The following is a 17400-nucleotide window of genomic DNA, read 5'->3' on the forward strand; positions in this document are numbered from 1 at the left end:
AAAACAACACAACACTGAAGGCTCCTGTGATACCAAGACAGGAGAAAAGAAGGACAAAGAGAACACACAGAACAACAGACACATGTAGGTAGAGCCAGAAAAATATATATAAAGAGAAAAACAGAATCAGGCACAGTCTGAGGAGCTCCGCACTGACAACTGTTTTGAGAGAGACAGAGAGATGCAGAGAGACTGAACTGAGGAGCTCGTCACTGACACAGAGACACACAGACAGGCCCTGCTCTGAGACACTCCTCACTGACACAGAGACACACAGACAGGCCCTGCTCTGAGACACTCCTCACTGACACAGAGACACACAGACAGGCCCTGCTCTGAGACACTCCTCACTGACACAGAGACACACAGACAGGCCCTGCTCTGAGGAGCTCCTCACTGACACAGAGACACACAGACAGGCCCTGCTCTGAGACACACCTCACTGACACAGAGACACACAGACAGGCCCTGCTCTGAGACACACCTCACTGACACAGAGACACACAGACAGGCCCTGCTCTGAGGAGCTCCTCACTGACACAGAGACACACAGACAGGCCCTGCTCTGAGACACTCCTCACTGACACAGAGACACACAGACAGGCCCTGCTCTGAGACACTCCTCACTGACACAGAGACACACAGACAGGCCCTGCTCTGAGACACTCCTCACTGATAAAAGAGACACACAGACAGGCCCTGCTCTGAGACACTCCTCACTGACACAGACACACAGACAGGCCCTGCTCTGAGACACTCCTCACTGACACAGAGACACACAGACAGGCCCTGCTCTGAGACACTCCTCACTGACACAGAGACACACAGACAGGCCCTGCTCTGAGACACTCCTCACTGACACAGAGACACACAGACAGGCCCTGCTCTGAGACACTCCTCACTGACACAGAGACACACAGACAGGCCCTGCTCTGAGGAGCTCCTCACTGACACAGAGACACACAGACAGGCCCTGCTCTGAGACACACCTCACTGACACAGAGACACACAGACAGGCCCTGCTCTGAGACACACCTCACTGACACAGAGACACACAGACAGGCCCTGCTCTGAGACACTCCTCACTGACACAGAGACACACAGACAGGCCCTGCTCTGAGGAGCTCCTCACTGACACAGAGACACACAGACAGGCCCTGCTCTGAGACACACCTCACTGACACAGAGACACACAGACAGGCCCTGCTCTGAGACACACCTCACTGACACAGAGACACACAGACAGGCCCTGCTCTGAGGAGCTCCTCACTGACACAGAGACACACAGACAGGCCCTGCTCTGAGACACTCCTCACTGACACAGAGACACACAGACAGGCCCTGCTCTGAGACACTCCTCACTGACACAGAGACACACAGACAGGCCCTGCTCTGAGACACTCCTCACTGATAAAAGAGACACACAGACAGGCCCTGCTCTGAGACACTCCTCACTGACACAGACACACAGACAGGCCCTGCTCTGAGACACTCCTCACTGACACAGAGACACACAGACAGGCCCTGCTCTGAGACACTCCTCACTGACACAGAGACACACAGACAGGCCCTGCTCTGAGACACTCCTCACTGACACAGAGACACACAGACAGGCCCTGCTCTGAGGAGCTCCTCACTGACACAGAGACACACAGACAGACCCTGCTCTGAGGAACTCCTCACTGACGATGGTCTTCAGAGACACACAAACTCGGGGAGGCAGTTTCCGGAACAGGCGGTGAGTCAGCTGACCAGACAACTGACAGAGAGAGAGAGGAGGGGAGAGAGGAGAGAAACTGGATCAGGCTGCTGAACACCAAGGAGTCAGACAACAATGTAAAACCTGGAGTGAATCAGACTGCTGCACACCAAGATATTGCCATGACTATGGGAACACCTTATATAAACAAAGATACTGCAGGAGAATTTACATGTTGAGCCAAAAATTCTAGTGATAATAATTAGAAACTCCAGGAGGCCCGAGACCTCAAACATGAGGGGTCTCCTCTCATTCGTGATCCCAACCACCTGGCGCCGCATGCAGGCCGAACCCAGTACTGCAGACAACCGCCCAGTCATCCTGCCGGAAAGAATCTGGGATCAGAAAAACCGCTTTCTCTAGACATGTTCTCTAAATCGACCCCGGTGCCGATGCCGTTTAATTGTGCACTCGACTGTGACTGCAGGTCATGTTCCTCATCTGCCGACAAACACGTCCAGCTAGCCACAACAGGAACACATTAAGACCGAAAAAGACCGAAGCCTTTTCCTTTTCGCGTCCAGGGTAAACTGTGTCTTGGATTGTGAGTAAAACAAGCCCTCGTTATCACGGTTCTTGTGACTGTATCTGCACTGAAAGGCCAGGCTGCCTCCGGCTCCGCAGTCACTGACGAGTCTGCAGTTTCCGCGTCTCCTCAAAGTCCGCGAAGGTGCGCGCCGCCGTCAGGCGTGGCCTTGTATAGCGCGGGCCGGTCTGGAGTTACCTTGCCCCGGTTCAGCAGCTTGACGAGGTGTTCTTTGTATTTTTTCGCCGGTTTCTGTTTGTTGTCAACCCTCTCCGATTTCGAGCTGGGCGCCATTTTTCGCCACTCCAAGCTGCCTGCACGCGCCCGCCTATCCATGTAATTCGCTCTCCCATTGGCTCGCCGCATACCCGCCAAGCTTCTCTATTGGGCAAAAGACCCATCAATCAAGGCTAAAGCTCCGGTCTCCCAGCTCTGTTAAGATTGGCCGTACCAAGTCGCTCCTCCTACACAAACGTCGCTTAGATTGGACAGCGCTTGGTGTCAATCACTGTTGTTCCACCCCCTATTTACCCCCAACCCTACCCCCCAGTCCCCACTGAGCTCAACAAACTACACACCCCCAAAGAAGAGAAGGACTTGGCAGTGACATCAAACTCACCAGCACCGGGCAGTAAGAGGATTTGTGTTTCTATATAACTAGAAAAGAAACACCTACACATTTATCTGTAATCTGCATATATACAAAACTGTTTTGATAGACTAGCAAAACTTCACCTTTATGTGTTTCATTGTGAATGTTAGATATAAGGGGTTTGATATTCTCTTATACTTTGCAAGATGTAAATACATGGTCTTTAAAATGAATGTTAGTTATACTGTATACATATCACACCTACAGTGTACAATACAAAAAGGTCCAGTGCTATTCCCTCCTTCAATGTTTACAAGTTTGAAATGCAGTAGTACTTAAACTCCATCAAAAGCCTGAAGAATAACAAGGCAAAAAACACAACTTACATATGTAAAAAAAAAAAAACTTGTGCTCCGACTTGTAATTACCTCTGGCAACATGTTTGTTCTGTTTTTTTTGTTTAGTTTTTCACCATTTCTCCTTCATTTAGATTATTTGATATTCAATAAAACTTAAAAACAAAGCCTGACCTTTGCTTGCTGGTACCTGTTTGCTCATTGATTCTCATCCAACTCTTTGTGTAATGAAGGGCCTTCCTGTCATCGATTGGAGCTCCTCAGGGCCTCCAGTTATCCACAGGTGCTCCCTCAGGGCCTGCTGGTATCTACTGGGGAGCCTCATGACCGTGTTCCTCAGGCAGTCCTGCTGTATCCTTCGGGCTAACGGTGACCTTTCACAATGCTGAAACCTCTGTGACTCAACCCCTCAAACTAGTTTTGCACCAGTCCCAATGGAGTGGGAGCGTGGCTGCTGAGGTTCGGATGAGATGCTTTCTTTTTCAGAAACTCCCCCAGACTAGGAGCAGCGTAGTTACAGTGGGCCAAGTTCAGCCTGTACTGGACCCATCCCAATCTCCTGAGCCCCTTGCGGCAAGAGGCAGGGTCCAGCTCACATGTCCAGACCACAGCAGATGGACTATGCCCTTGGCCCTGACCCGGCCAGCGCCACTCTCCCAGAACCAGGTGCCCACACTAACACTTGCTGCTCTTCTGTTAAAATGCCATGTAACCACAGCAGGGCCTGCCGCCCTGGAGCGCCCCCTGCTGGTCAGGGTCAGCTCCAACACCCCTGGCCCACCATGACCTGTTCCTGAAAATCTGCTTCGGCATTTGAGCTGGGCAAACTGTTCCCTACCCCCGCACCTCTGAGAGCAAAGCAAGGGTCCTCAGGCCATCAGCTGGGAAAAGCCGTCTGGAGAGGGAAGTGATTGAGGTCAGAGAGAGAGAGAGAGAGGAGGGAAGGTGTCTGATATCTTTTATTGTGAAGTTTTTAAAAACGAGCAGTAAAAAGTAAAAACCAGGTGTACAATATACAACCTCATGACGTCTCAACAGGAAAAAAAAAACATCACCTCCCCAAAACCACCCACTGCAGACATTTGTCATAGCCATACGCAGGTGCACACCAACCTCACCACCCAGGCACAGCGCACGCACCCCCACCACCAACCAGCACACTCGGCCACGTCGCCGCACATCCAGAGACACACACGCACTCGGCCACGTCACCACACATCCAGGGACACGCGCGCACACACTCGGCCACGTCACCACACATCCAGGGACACGCGCGCACACACGCACTCGGCCACGTCACCACACATCCAGGGACACACACGCACTCGGCCACGTCACCACACATCCAGGGACACGAGCGCACACACACACTCGGCCACGTCACCACACATCCAGGGACACGCGCGCGCACACACACTCGGCCACGTCACCACACATCCAGGGACACGCGCGTGCGCGCACACACACTCGGCCACGTCACCACACATCCAGGGACACGCGCGCACACACACACTCGGCCACGTCACCACACATCCAGGGACACGCGCGCACACACACACTCGGCCACGTCACCACACATCCAGGGACACGCGCGCACACACACACTCGGCCACGTCACCACACATCCAGGGACATGCGCGCGCACACACACACTCGGCCACGTCACCACACATCCAGGGACACGCGCGCGCACACGGCCACGTCGCCACACATACAGGGACACGCGCGCGCGCACACACACACTCGGCCACGTCACCACACATCCAGGGACACGCGCGCACACACTCGGCCACGTCGCCACACATCCAGGGACACGCGCGCGCGCACACACTCGGCCACGTCGCCACACATCCAGGGACACGCGCGCGCACACACTCGGCCACGTCGCCACACATCCAGGGACACGCGCGCGCACACACTCGGCCACGTCGCCACACATCCAGGGACACGCGCGCGCACACACACTCGGCCACGTCGCCACACATCCAGGGACACGCGCGCACACGTATACATTAGACCACGTCGCCCAACATCCAGAGACACGCACACACACACCCGGCCACGTCGCCACGCGTCGAGAGACGCGCACACACACACTCGCCCTCGACCTTGCCAACAGACCACACCACAGGGCCCCTGAGGAAGACGTACAGGGAGAATTTAAAAACCAGCACGCAGGCACGAGACAGAGGACTCCTCCACGCGCCCTCTGCTCTCCTTACTGGGAATGTTCCAAGCTGAACCGGGACACAGCTGTAAAAACACGGCTCCGCCTCCGGCCCAGGCGGACACGGACAACCGGACCGCGCGCTCAGCCGCGCAAGGGGTGCCAGTCAAGTCTCTCCCTCCCCCGGAGTCCGCTCGCATCCGCAGGAATAAAAATCAGACTGAGGCGGAAAAAACTCCGGAAAACTAGAGAGGAGTCAGCGTCTCTCTGCCTTCACCCGTAGAGAACGAAAAAAGGGAAAAAGTCTTTTAAAGAATTTTTATTTTTTTTTAAAAAGCAGAACGAAGGGAGAAGGATTTAAGGGGCTAAGGGGTAGGGGGAAAAGGGTGTGTGTGGGGGGGGGAGGGGGGGCACCCTTCTCTTCTCTCGGTCTTTCACAGGACAAAAATAAAAACAAAAAAATAAAAATCAAACTCGAAATTAAAACTCCAAGTAGCAGTCTGGCTGTGGATGAGCAGAATGGTGAATACCCCTCTGACTTTCTGGCTCAATCCTCCTCTCTCCTCTCTCCGCAGGGCGGCTGTCCCGTCCCATCTCGGTGCCTCACTGCGTCTGCAACACAGAGACGCGGTCACTGCCGACCGGCCGACCCCGGCTTGGGGCAGAGTGTCCGTCGAGCTGTGCCAGGCGCGTGTGTAGGGAAGATTACCCAAGCCCTGTGCTGCGCTCTGTTCTCCGCTTGGGAATGCCAGGCTGCGCGTGGACTGCCCCCTGCAGGGAGCTACAGGGGCCGTGCCTGAGAAACCGTGCTGTGGTGTGTCTCAACCTCCGCTGCAGTTTCAGGGGAGACTGCAGACCGAATCCTCTAAGACCAGCTCGAGGCTTGGCCCTGTGCCAGCTCAGCAACTGGGCCCGTGTTGTGGCAAGAAGCAGTAGGTACCTGCTGTCCCTGCTGTGGGGGGGCTGTCTGTCCGGCCGGCTGGCCCCCCGTCTGCCCGTAGTAGGCGGCCTGCTGCCTGTAGTACTCGGCCCACGCCGCGCTGTAGTCAGTCTGGGCACCAGAGGCAGGGGGCGCTGTGCCAGCTGCCTGGGCTGAGGGAAAAGAAGAGAAAGGTAAGGCCAATCGCCCTTAGATTCGGGGAGCTCAGTCCCACACGCCCAGCGCCGGCTCTTACCCAGCTTCTTGTAATACTCCTCCCAGGCCTTGGTGTAATCTGGCTGGCCAGCAGGCGCCTGGCTGGCCTGAGGCTGGTCTGTGGGCGCGGGGGCCCCTGTGGGGGCGGCGGGGGGCTGTCCAGGTACCGGGGCAGGAGGCTGCTGGTAGTACTGGGCATAGTAGGCCGCCCAGGCTGCACTGGGGTCTGCAGCAGCTGCCGCCTTGCCTGCAACACCAAAACACAGGCAGAGACTTCAGGAAAGACCCAGGATTGACAGACACTGCTGTCCCACTCCTCTCACATTCCCCCTGAATTCACACACTGACTGGACTGGAGACACTGCTAGAGACACTGCTGTCCCTGTCCTCTCACACTCCCCCTGAATTCACACACTGACACACACCTGACTGGACTGGAGACACTGCTAGAGACACTGCTGTCCCTCTCACAGGGAACACTCCCCCTGAATTCACACACACAGACACTGCAGCGACAATGGAAGACTTATATTTTTGACAGGGTGCAGAGGGAGACCGAGGAAGTTGAAGAGAGCTATCAAGAGAGGAGTGTCTTACTGGGGTCATGGGGTCCAGGGGGCTGCCACTGCTGGTAGGTGTTGCCCCAGCCCTGTGGGGGGTACTGGTGTGGTGGAGGGGGACCCCCACTGGAAGAGAGAAGAACTGCCATCAGTACTGGCAGCTGTCAGGGTGTTGCCTGTGTCCCTGTGTCTGGGCAGGGAGGAATACTCACTGTGGGGGGCCTCCCGGAGGTCCCTGGTTATAAGGGCTTGGGTTGTAGGGCCCCATTGGACCTGAGGGGCCTGGCCCACCAGGCCCTGGACCCACCGGACACAGTGGACCCTGAAAGAGAACCAGAATCAGACAGGTCCAGTCCAGCAGAGTCCTCAGAAGGAGGCACAACCGGGGAGCAGCTGTACCTCGATCTTCTCCTCGATCAGCTGCTTGGCGTGGTCGATCTGCTGGGGGGTGCCCCGGATGGTGAACAGCTTGAAGTTGGGGTCACCGTTGGGAGGGGGCTGGCGGGAGATCTCGACGAATGCCCCCGTCTGCTGGTTGATGGCCTTGACGTTCTCCCCACCTGGACAGGCAGACGGCCCAGCGGTCAGACAGGAACAGCAGTGCACAGAGGGCAGAGAGAGAGGACGGCGACAGGGGCTGACTGGTGAGGCTCACTACGCTCAGGCTGTCCGGGGGCTGACCAGCAGGGCCGATCGTTTGGCCAGTGGCTGGGAAGCAGCTACATCTCAGGTCAGGCAGGAACCGCACACCCTGACAGGGTGATGACTGGCAAAGTGTCATGCATCTCCAGGGTCAGAGCCGATCAACCAGCTGTCTCCTGCCATTCATACAGCACTCTGGTCTGGACTCTCCGCAACGTCCACCTGTGTCCAGCAAACGCTGGTCACTGCCCCTCAGCCTTCACTGACTGAGGACCGCTTTGAGAACACATCACCCCCGACTGGCCAAGAGGCCCAGCTAACACACCAACACAACCGAACCGCTAAGAGCTCTTAAGGGGGAACTGCAATGCTATCTTTACATTTCAGGATTAGAAAGAATTGCCATATATGAATGCATTTAGAACCACAATGAAAGTAGAATATTCCCTGTATGTGGAAAATCTCAAATATTCATCAAAATAGACCAGGTATGGAAATTTCAACAAGCAGGCTTGTGAATAAATCTCTTTTTATCCAACAAATATTGCTGTTGACGTCGACACGGTTTTGCCAACAAATACCACTTACTTGTTAACTCTGCATGCAGATCCCGTTTAAACATGTCTGCCATGAAGTGTCTGCTGCATAGCCTTACTTATTCACTTATACTCGTACATCCTATTACACTAGTCGTTACAGTGACCAGAGAGCAGGAAGGGCCGCATCATGTCACAATTCTCACAAACTCTTGCCTGTGGCGAGACCAGTAGTCTGTGCCAAACTGGGACCATACAATGCTTTCACAAAGTTCACGATTTTGTGCTCAATCTGTAATTTTAAAAATGTTGTGATACTGTTAATCAATTAGTTTACTGAGATTTAATAACCTGTTTGAGGAATTGGCACTGCAGTTCCCCTTTAATCCTGACAACCACCGGCACAAACAGTGTTCGCTAATTAAGTAATGCTGTTACTCAAAGCAGATACAGGCGCAGGCTCACAGCCAGAGACAGTGGACAGCCCCAGGGCCCCTGGGCCCGAACAGCTGCACTGGCGGAGTGACCATTATGTGGACAGACTGACCTCTCCCGATGACCAGGCCGCACTTGTGGCTGGGGATGGAGAAGGTGACCTCACCACCTGGGGGACCCCAGTTGCCTTGCCCCCGGCCACGCCCCCGACCCCCAGGGGGCATCCCCGGTCCAGGGGGACCCGGGGGGCCTGACTGAAGAAGAGAAGAGAGGAAATGAACCATGGAAACAGACCCCAGGTGGGCTCTTCACCTGCCATACAACCAGCTCAGGTTACCACTCCGTTACCCCCTCCCTCCTCCCCTTCCCGCGCCCTGCTGTGTCCCCCTGCACCCCCTCCCTCCTCCCCCCTCCCCTTCCCGCGCCCCGCTCTGCCCCGCTCTGCCCCCCCATACCCCCTCCCTCCTCCCCTACCCGCGCCCCGCTCTGCCCCCCCGTACCCGGATGCTCTGCAGCAGGTCTGCGATGATGCGAGCCGCGTGTTCACAGCGCTCTGGGGGACCCATGATGTGCGCAATCTTGTCAGGGCCAGTACCGTCATCTGCACATCACAGTAACACAATTACTGACAAAACACACACAAAATATTAGGGCCAGTGCCATCTTCTGCACTACACAGTGACAATAATTACTGAAGGAACACACACACAATTATCAGGGCCAGTTTCATCATCTGCACAGTGACAGTAAAACAATCACATGATTACTGAGAGAGTACACACACTATCGGGGTCAATACTTTGGATATTGTTGTCTACACAACAACACATGCAAACTGGACTGACATTGTTTATGCGCATACGTGTGCAGCGCACAGCACTGAACTGGATTCGGACTGTGTGTGTGTAGCGCACAGCACCTGGCTTGAACTGGATTCGGATTGTGTGTAGCGCACAGCACCTGGCTTGAACTGGATTCGGACTCCAGCGTCGTTCTGGATTTTCTTGATCATCTCTCCATTGCGTCCGATGACCACGCCCACAGAGTGACGAGGAACGGGCACCTGCACACGAGCCCAGACCGATCCATCAGAATCCAGGGAACACCCTGGTGCCCATAGCAGGACAGGTGGTACTGGCAGGGTCAGGGGTGACGCAGGAAGGATACTGGCAGGATTATGGGGGACACAGGAGGGGTACTGGCAGGGTCAGGGGGAGACGCAGGAGGGGTACTGGCAGGGTCAGGGGGACACAGGAGGGGTACTGGCAAGGTCAGGGGGAGACGCAGGAGGGGTACTGGCAGGGTCAGGAGGGAGACGCAGGAGGACACTCACATCAATGCCGCCTCCCCCTCCGCCCATACGGGAGCCGTACTCATTTCTCTCCACAAAGCCGGGATGATCCCTCTCTCGCAGGATCTCCTGCACCAGCTCCCGAGCTTGCTGCACCACGAGAGAGACAGAGAAAGACGGTTCATGTTGTAACAGCTATAGGCAACTATGAAGTGTCTCAAAGAACAGTGTCAATATTTCCAGCTTCAAAGCAAAGGGGATGTTTGATGTTCGCTGAGATATAGGGGGTCTAGATTCAGTGAAAAAAGCAATCATGAAGTTCACCTTGGCTAATTTCCGGGTAAATGATTATGTCTGTCAATCAACAGTCCAGAAAGACGCCATGTAAGAGATCAGAACAGAACGATAAAGAGGGGAGACAACATGAAATGTGTGCCAGGTGAGAGCTCCTTGTCCAGATCATCCATAAAGACCAGGTTTGAGCTACGTAACTGAACCTTGCGATTCAATGTGTTTTTAGGCAACTCCGATTTCTTGAGTGGAGAATCCTTTGGTTGAAATGGCCTCACCTGGTTAGTGGGTACATCTAAGTATAAGGAGAAGGGTTCCCATTTATTTTATAACATCGGGGGTTTGCAGAGAGAGAGATTCAACCGCAGACTGCATTCTATTCAGTTCAGAAGGCAGCTGGCCTTATTCTGGGTGGTTAGGACGTTACGCCTCTAGGACCCCTTGTCTGTAAACCTATACTGTACATAGGGAAACGTGTGTTGTATGTTGATGTTATGTCACTGCTAATAAACATTTGTTTAGCCAAGTGTGAGTGAATTATTGCTCTTTTCACCAAAGCTGTGCCAGGAAACAAATAACTCACATGCCTCTAACTACACCAACTGCATGACAAAATTCTTACAGGTTGGGGGTTATATCACATCCGCTAAGTCATTTCTGGCTTATTCCTCAATTTCATCATCCTATTGGTAATGATAAACACCACAACACATTGACACTGCACTGAGAGAGAGGGGTTAATACAGACACACAGACTGACTGGACACTACAGTACATTAACACTGCACTGAGAGAGAGGGGTTAATACAGACACACAGACTGACTGGACACTACAGTACATTAACACTGCACTGAGAGAGAGGGGTTCATACAGACACACTGACTGACTGGACACTACAGTACATTAACACTGCACTTAGAGACACACTGACAGACTGGGAGAGACAGGCAGTACCTGTACTTTGTAAGGCTCTCCGATGATGCGCAGGGGTTTGTCCATGTTGGCTGACTGAGAGCCGTCCTGGATGAGGATCATCTTCACTCCTGCACGCTCCTACACAGCAACACGACAGTGACACTTCTACGCAGCAGCACGGCTGAGCCACACCCCCCCGGACACGCGCAATCCAGCACCCCGCGCCCACCCCTTCACACCCAGCGCCCCGCTGTACCTGCAGCTGCTTGATGGTCTCGCCCCCCTTGCCGATCACCAGCCCCGCCTTGCCGGCGGGGATCATGATCTCCTGCACCGACCCACTCTGGCCGTTGGTGGACTCGTGGAAGGAGGGCGGCGTGCCGCGGCCCCGGGACACTATCTCGTCCAGCAGCATCTTCGCCTTCCTGAGGGGAGGGAGGGAAGGACCCTGAGCGCAGTCCCCAGACCCCGGGCTCGAGGGCGCAGTCACACGGGGGTCATGTACTCACTGTATGGACTCCGGGGTCCCCGTGAGAGAGACACTCCTGTCCGGCAGACCACCACTGTCTGAAAGCAAAAAACATCGGCTTATACACTGGACCCGCCCAGGGCAGCCTGCCGGCCGGACAAAGTGGACCCGCCCCCGGGCAGCCTGCCGGCCGGACACAGTGCTACCCAGCAGGACAGGCATGATAGGCCACAGGACACTCACCTGGAGCAATCTGAACTTTGCACCCCGAGTCCTGCTGGATCTTATTAATCTGCTCTCCTCCTCGACCGATTACTAAGAAAGAGAGAAGAGCAATTAAAAAGCCCAAATCAACTCCCGTCCCTCCATTAGCAATTAAACAAACAGGGCTGATACTCACTGAGTCCAACCATGCCATCAGGAACGCGGTACTCCTCTGTGGTACTCGCTGGCCTGAGAGAGGAGGAGAGAGAAGCAGAGGGAGAGGCAAGCGGAGAGAGAGAGAGCAGGAGTGAGGAAGAGGAGGGAGAGGCAGTGATCGGAGAATGGGAATGAGGGAGAGGCCGGATGCAGAGAGAGGAGCGAGAGAATAGAGCAGGAATGAGGAAGAGGAGAGAAAGAAGCAGGGGACCGGAGACAGCAGGAGTGAGGGAGAGAGGCAGGGGAGTAGAGCAGATGAGAGAAACGGAACCACTATGTTCAGGATCTGCTTGTGAAACCACACCCTCTCACACCCACCCTCCAGCCCCCCACGCTGTCAGGGGTCTTTACCTCTGCTGGTGAAGGGCCGCCAGCTGAGCTCCAATGGCTACAAGAGAGAAACCGGGAGCAGGTCAGTGCTGAGGCAGAGGGAGGAGGGAAAGACGAGGGAGGGAGAGATCACACCTGAAGAGGACAGACACGGACAGAAACGAACGTGCGCAGAACAGGAGCGACTCCACTGACACCCACAGAACGAGCAGAGGGACTCACACAGAGCAGAGGAGGAGTCCCGCTCACTCTGAGACGCCATCTTCTTACTGTCCGGCTGTTCTGCAAGACAACACACACACAGCGTCACAACGCAGGCCGCAAACTCTGTGACAAGAGGCACAGAGCAAAGTATAACACAGGGGAATGAGAGCACAGCGCAAGAGTACAGTGATGGCACAGTGCGAGATTACTGGCACAGCACAAGTACAGTGATGGCACAGCGCGAGATTACTGGCACAGCAGGAGTACAGTGATGGCACAGTGCGAGATTACTCACATAGCGAGAGTATAGTGAAGGCACACCAAGAGTATCGAGACGGCACAGCGCAAGATTACTGGCACAGCGAGAGTATAGTGAAGGCACAGCGTACGATTACTGGCACAGCAAGAGTACAGTGCGAGATTACTGGCACAGCAAGAGTACAGTGATGGCACAGTGCGAGATTACTCGCATAGCAAGAGTATAGCGATGGCACAGTGCGAGATTACTGGTACAGCAAGAGTACAGTGATGGCACAGTGCGAGATTACTCGCATAGCGAGAGTATAGCGATGGCACAGTGCGAGATTACTGGTACAGCAAGAGTACAGTGATGGCACAGTGCGAGATTACTGGCACAGCGCGAGTACAGTGATGGCACAGTGCGAGATTACTCGCATAGCGAGAGTATAGCGATGGCACAGTGCGAGATTACTGGTACAGCAAGAGTACAGTGATGGCACAGTGCGAGATTACTGGCACAGCGCGAGTACAGTGATGGCACAGTGCGAGATTACTCGCATAGCGAGAGTATAGCGATGGCACAGTGCGAGATTACTGGTACAGCAAGAGTACAGTGATGGCACAGTGCGAGATTACTGGCACAGCAGGAGTACAGTGATGGCACAGTGCGAGATTACTCGCATAGCGAGAGTATAGTGAAGGCACACCAAGAGTATCGAGATGGCACAGCGCAAGATTGCCGGCACAGCAAGAGTACAGTGATGGCACAGTGCGAGATTACTGGTACAGCAAGAGTATAGTGAAGGCACACCAAGAATATCGAGATGGCACAGCGCAAGATTACTGGCACAGCGAGAGTATAGTGAAGGCACAGCGTACGATTACTGGCACAGCAAGAGTACAGTGACGGCACACCATGAGATTACTGGCACAGCGCGAGTACAGTGATGGCACAGTGCGAGATTACTCACACAGCGAGAGTATAGTGAAGGCACACCAAGCGTATCGAGACGGCACAGCGCAAGTTTACTGGCACAGCGAGAGTATAGTGAAGGCACAGCATACGATTACTGGCACAGCAAGAGTACAGTGAAGGCACACCACAAGATTACTGGCACAGCAAAGAAATTAGTTAATAGTAAACAGGCTGGAGTTACAATCAGGGATCAGAAGGCACACCTGCATCCTCCAGCTGGCGTTTCTGCGGAGTGAAGGAGTAGCTCTCGGTACTGCTGGTGTTGTTCAGGGGTGCTGTTCCGGCATCACCTCCAATCTTTGCTGCAATCTGCAAACAACAAAGAAGATCAACACTGTCCAGCACCACACACTCAAAAACACTGCAGCCCTGTCAACAATTCACTTCACATACAGCCAGAAACAACCATCAACAGTGCAGTAGAACAGTCCCGTTACAATAGGGGCTACAGTCCCAGTGCAGTAGAACAGTCCTGTTACAATAGGGGCTACAGTCCCAGTGCAGTAGAACAGTCCTGTTACAATAGGAGCTACAGTCCCAGTGCAGTAGAACAGTCCTGTTACAATAGGGGTTATAGTCCCAGTGCAGTAGAACAGTCCTGTTACAATAGGGGCTACAGTCCCAGTGCAGTAGAACAGTCCTGTTACAATAGGGGCTACAGTCCCAGTGCAGTAGAACAGTCCTGTTACAATAGGGGCTACAGTCCCAGTGCAGTAGGACAGTCCTGTTACAATAGGAGCTACAGTCCCAGTGCAGTAGGACAGTCCTGTTACAATAGGAGCTACAGTCCCAGTGCAGTAGAACAGTCCACTGGGTTGACTGTGTCGAAGTCTTTGAGGATTTTGAATACTTGTGTCAGGTCCCATCATAGTTTCTCTTCAGTCTAAAGAGACTCAGTTCCTTCAACCTGTCAGTGAGGACACTTCCTTCAGACTAAAGAGACTCAGTTCCTTCAGTCTCAGCACATACTTGACTGCTCTTCTCTGGACTGATTCCAGAGCAGAGCAGCGATATCTTATAGCTGTAAAGCGGTGACTTAAACCGTAAACAGTTCTGAATGAAACAGTTTGCTACAGCCGGTAAGCATTGGCAAGCATAAGCATTGTTATCTCTACAGGTTCTTCACCAGCGTTTAATGTTACCTGACACACATTCAAGAACGATACGTGTCGCCCCGAAGGCGAGATGTTTTGCTGAAGGCATGCTGGAGTCTCACCTCGGTCCCATGATCACAACCACGGCTTCCGAACCGCGGCGGTTCGTTTAGAAACCGTGTCCAGGGCCTCAGAACCCCGTTCCGGACATGATGCACTAGACTGTCGAGATGTCGTGAAACAGCCCTGAAGAAGGAGACCCGAGGGTGGTGTGGGGTGATGTGGCGCGGAGACGGGAGGAGGTGGGTGTCTCTGCCAAAAAGTGCAGACGTGCGCCCGCAGGTCCGGTCCAGACCCGCTCAGGACGGCGGGTTCAGACGCGGGGAAGACGGTTACTCGATTATTTATGCAGGACAGCGATGGGGGTCTGCGCGTTTCTCTCGCCCCGACTCTCCCCCGGCCGCCGCCGCCGCCGCCGGCGTAAGTGTCGCTCAGCCCGGCCTCCTCTGCCCAGGCCGCAGCCCAGCGAGCTGGGGAGAGCGGCGCTCCCCGCCTGCCTGTCTGAGTGCTGGCAGTCTCCTTTTATCAGCGTCCCACGAAACAGGGACAGCCAGCCCGCCGGCTCCATTGATCCCAAACCCCCTCTACGCGCCGTCCGCACTCTCTCCCCTCCCCGTCGCTGCCCCGGCCTCCCCCGGCTTACCTGCCGGGCCCGCTGCACCGCGTCCGCGAAGGCGTCTTTCTTGATGGCCCCGCCGGCTCCGAGGGCCTGCTGTCCGCCGACGAGAGGAGCTGCGGCCCCGGGCGGCGGCACCGCGTTGTACTCCGACATGCTTGTCCGCGCTGAGAGAGGGGGGAGGCGAGCGGGCTAAGGCAGCGTTCGGGCCGGGTCGAGGTGCGCAGGAGCGGGAACCCTGTAAGGCAAGAGCCGGGGAGGAGCAAGGGAGCCGCGGTGAGGAGGAGGGGGGTTGCCTGGGCCTACCGGATGTCCCATCCACCACCTGCCTGCTACCCAATTGGATTTGACGTTCGTGTAACTCGCCCGCCTTCCAGGTGTGTGTATTCCGAGTGTCTGACATCTAAACTAGCCAATCAGAACAGGCTGGCCGGATTTGATTGACAGAACGGCCTACGGGGGTTAATGTTGGCGCTGCTGGAGGGTGAGCCAATCACAACACAGCAATGAAGTTTGAAGGACAGCACCAACAACCAATGACCTTTTAAAACCGGCACGGCGTGGAGCACGAACTGACAGGTCGTCTGACAAATCCAGAGCTAATATGGAGAAAGAGGGGAGGGGCCTCAGTAAACAATGGAGGTAACCTTGCACTATTGAACTGGAGCGTGGGTCACGTGTGCCTTGGGGACGTCTTATCTGGATGTCACACTCACACCTAAAGAAGGCTTCATAGCCGAAACGTTGTGTTTTCTCTCTTCTTTTCAGCATGGAGTAAACCTATAACTTGTTCCTTATCCGGACTGCGTTTTATCGCACAAATTATAAATCTACCCATCTGTAATACACCTGTCTTTAAATTCGCGACATGTGGTTGAAAGCAAGACAAGCAAAAACTTCTGGAGGTTTATGTAAGAAAATAACTACAGTATAGTCCTCCGACGCCATTTTGGCTCAAGTGCGGATGGTATGAACTGGAGCCAACATGGAGGCTCCTCCCCGCTGACAGTCCGTAGCTGCTTGTGTGAGGTAACCCAGAAAATCAGCTGATTTGTAACCTCCTGACACCAGGGGCCCGGGCCCGAGCACGTTTTTGCTCTAGCTCTTCCTAAACTTTCGAAGGGATCTGCAGCACTGGGAGCAATTAAGCAATTAGGGGTCAATTTGCTACTGTATTACAGTAGCTTAGGGAGGCTTCAGTCTGTCACGGTCCAGTCACACCTTGTTCCTGAAGAGTCGGGACAACAGTGCAGGTGAGGGCAGGGGGCTGCATCATTACCATTTACAATCCTCCTTTGCTGGGGACACACGTTTTATTCTGGCTCTGCTGGTCGCTGAGGTGCAGCTGGCACACGGGCTGACGGGCCTCAACACGCTGACACACACACACGCGCTGCAGGCGTGACGCTACACACACAGATCAAAGACAGCATCTGTGGTGACTTCAAAATATCTTTTATTTCATATTGCAACTCCATACATGGGATTCCAGGACAAAAATATAGATATAAACTGTTTTGGGTCTGGGGCAGGGCCAGGGTTATAGAGTTAGTACACACCTAGGTGTCCTGATATTTGACTTGCTGCATCGTGGCACCAGTCCGACAGACGTACCTTCAGGCATTCGAGTCGTGGACAAAATATCAGAATCTGGGAAACCACTTGAGCTTCATGAGGAGATGGAGCTGAACCATGAATAGTAAACCGCTTCAGGCAAGGTTTCCCACCCAGAACCGGCTGCCCCAGTCCCCCTGGCCCCAGAACCGGCTGCCCCAGTCCCCCTGG

General features: G+C 54.3%; 2 protein-coding genes across 6 annotated transcripts in view; both read right to left on the reverse strand.

Annotated features, from left to right (window-relative positions):
* Positions 1–2615, reverse strand: part of dcaf15 (DDB1 and CUL4 associated factor 15) — a 10526-nt gene extending 7911 nt beyond the window's left edge. For 2 of the 4 annotated variants that reach the window (XM_088932964.1, XM_088932963.1), the window contains exons 1-2: positions 2484–2615; positions 1662–1759 (exon numbers count right to left, since the gene is read on the reverse strand). In XM_088932964.1, coding sequence (XP_088789090.1) covers positions 1662–1759; positions 2484–2579 — 194 coding nt within the window. In that variant the 5' untranslated portion in view covers positions 2580–2615. The remainder of the gene's footprint in view (positions 1–1661; positions 1760–2483) is intronic. The other 2 variants (XM_088932966.1, XM_088932965.1) reach the window with 1 other exon arrangement.
* A 1559-nt stretch (positions 2616–4174) lies between these two features.
* Positions 4175–15880, reverse strand: khsrp (KH-type splicing regulatory protein). 2 transcript variants are annotated; one of them, XM_088932961.1, is made up of 19 exons: positions 15643–15880; positions 14049–14154; positions 12648–12707; positions 12447–12483; positions 12076–12128; positions 11919–11990; positions 11716–11773; positions 11463–11631; positions 11246–11344; positions 10042–10149; positions 9669–9771; positions 9209–9309; positions 8821–8962; positions 7495–7655; positions 7308–7417; positions 7133–7221; positions 6576–6782; positions 6341–6492; positions 4175–6012 (listed from the first exon to the last, which is right to left on the reverse strand). In XM_088932961.1, the coding sequence occupies exons 1-19, from the start codon at positions 15769–15771 to the stop codon at positions 6004–6006; spliced, it is 1965 nt and encodes a 654-aa protein (XP_088789087.1). In that variant the 5' UTR covers positions 15772–15880; the 3' UTR covers positions 4175–6003. The 2 variants fall into 2 exon arrangements, with proteins under 2 accessions (XP_088789087.1, XP_088789088.1); XM_088932962.1 differs by lacking the exons at positions 12076–12128; positions 12447–12483.
* Positions 15881–17400: the final 1520 nt, after the last annotated feature.

This window comes from Atractosteus spatula, chromosome 14 (genome assembly GCF_055471065.1).
Source record: "Atractosteus spatula isolate fAtrSpa1 chromosome 14, fAtrSpa1.hap1, whole genome shotgun sequence".
Classification (NCBI taxonomy): domain Eukaryota; kingdom Metazoa; phylum Chordata; class Actinopteri; order Semionotiformes; family Lepisosteidae; genus Atractosteus; species Atractosteus spatula.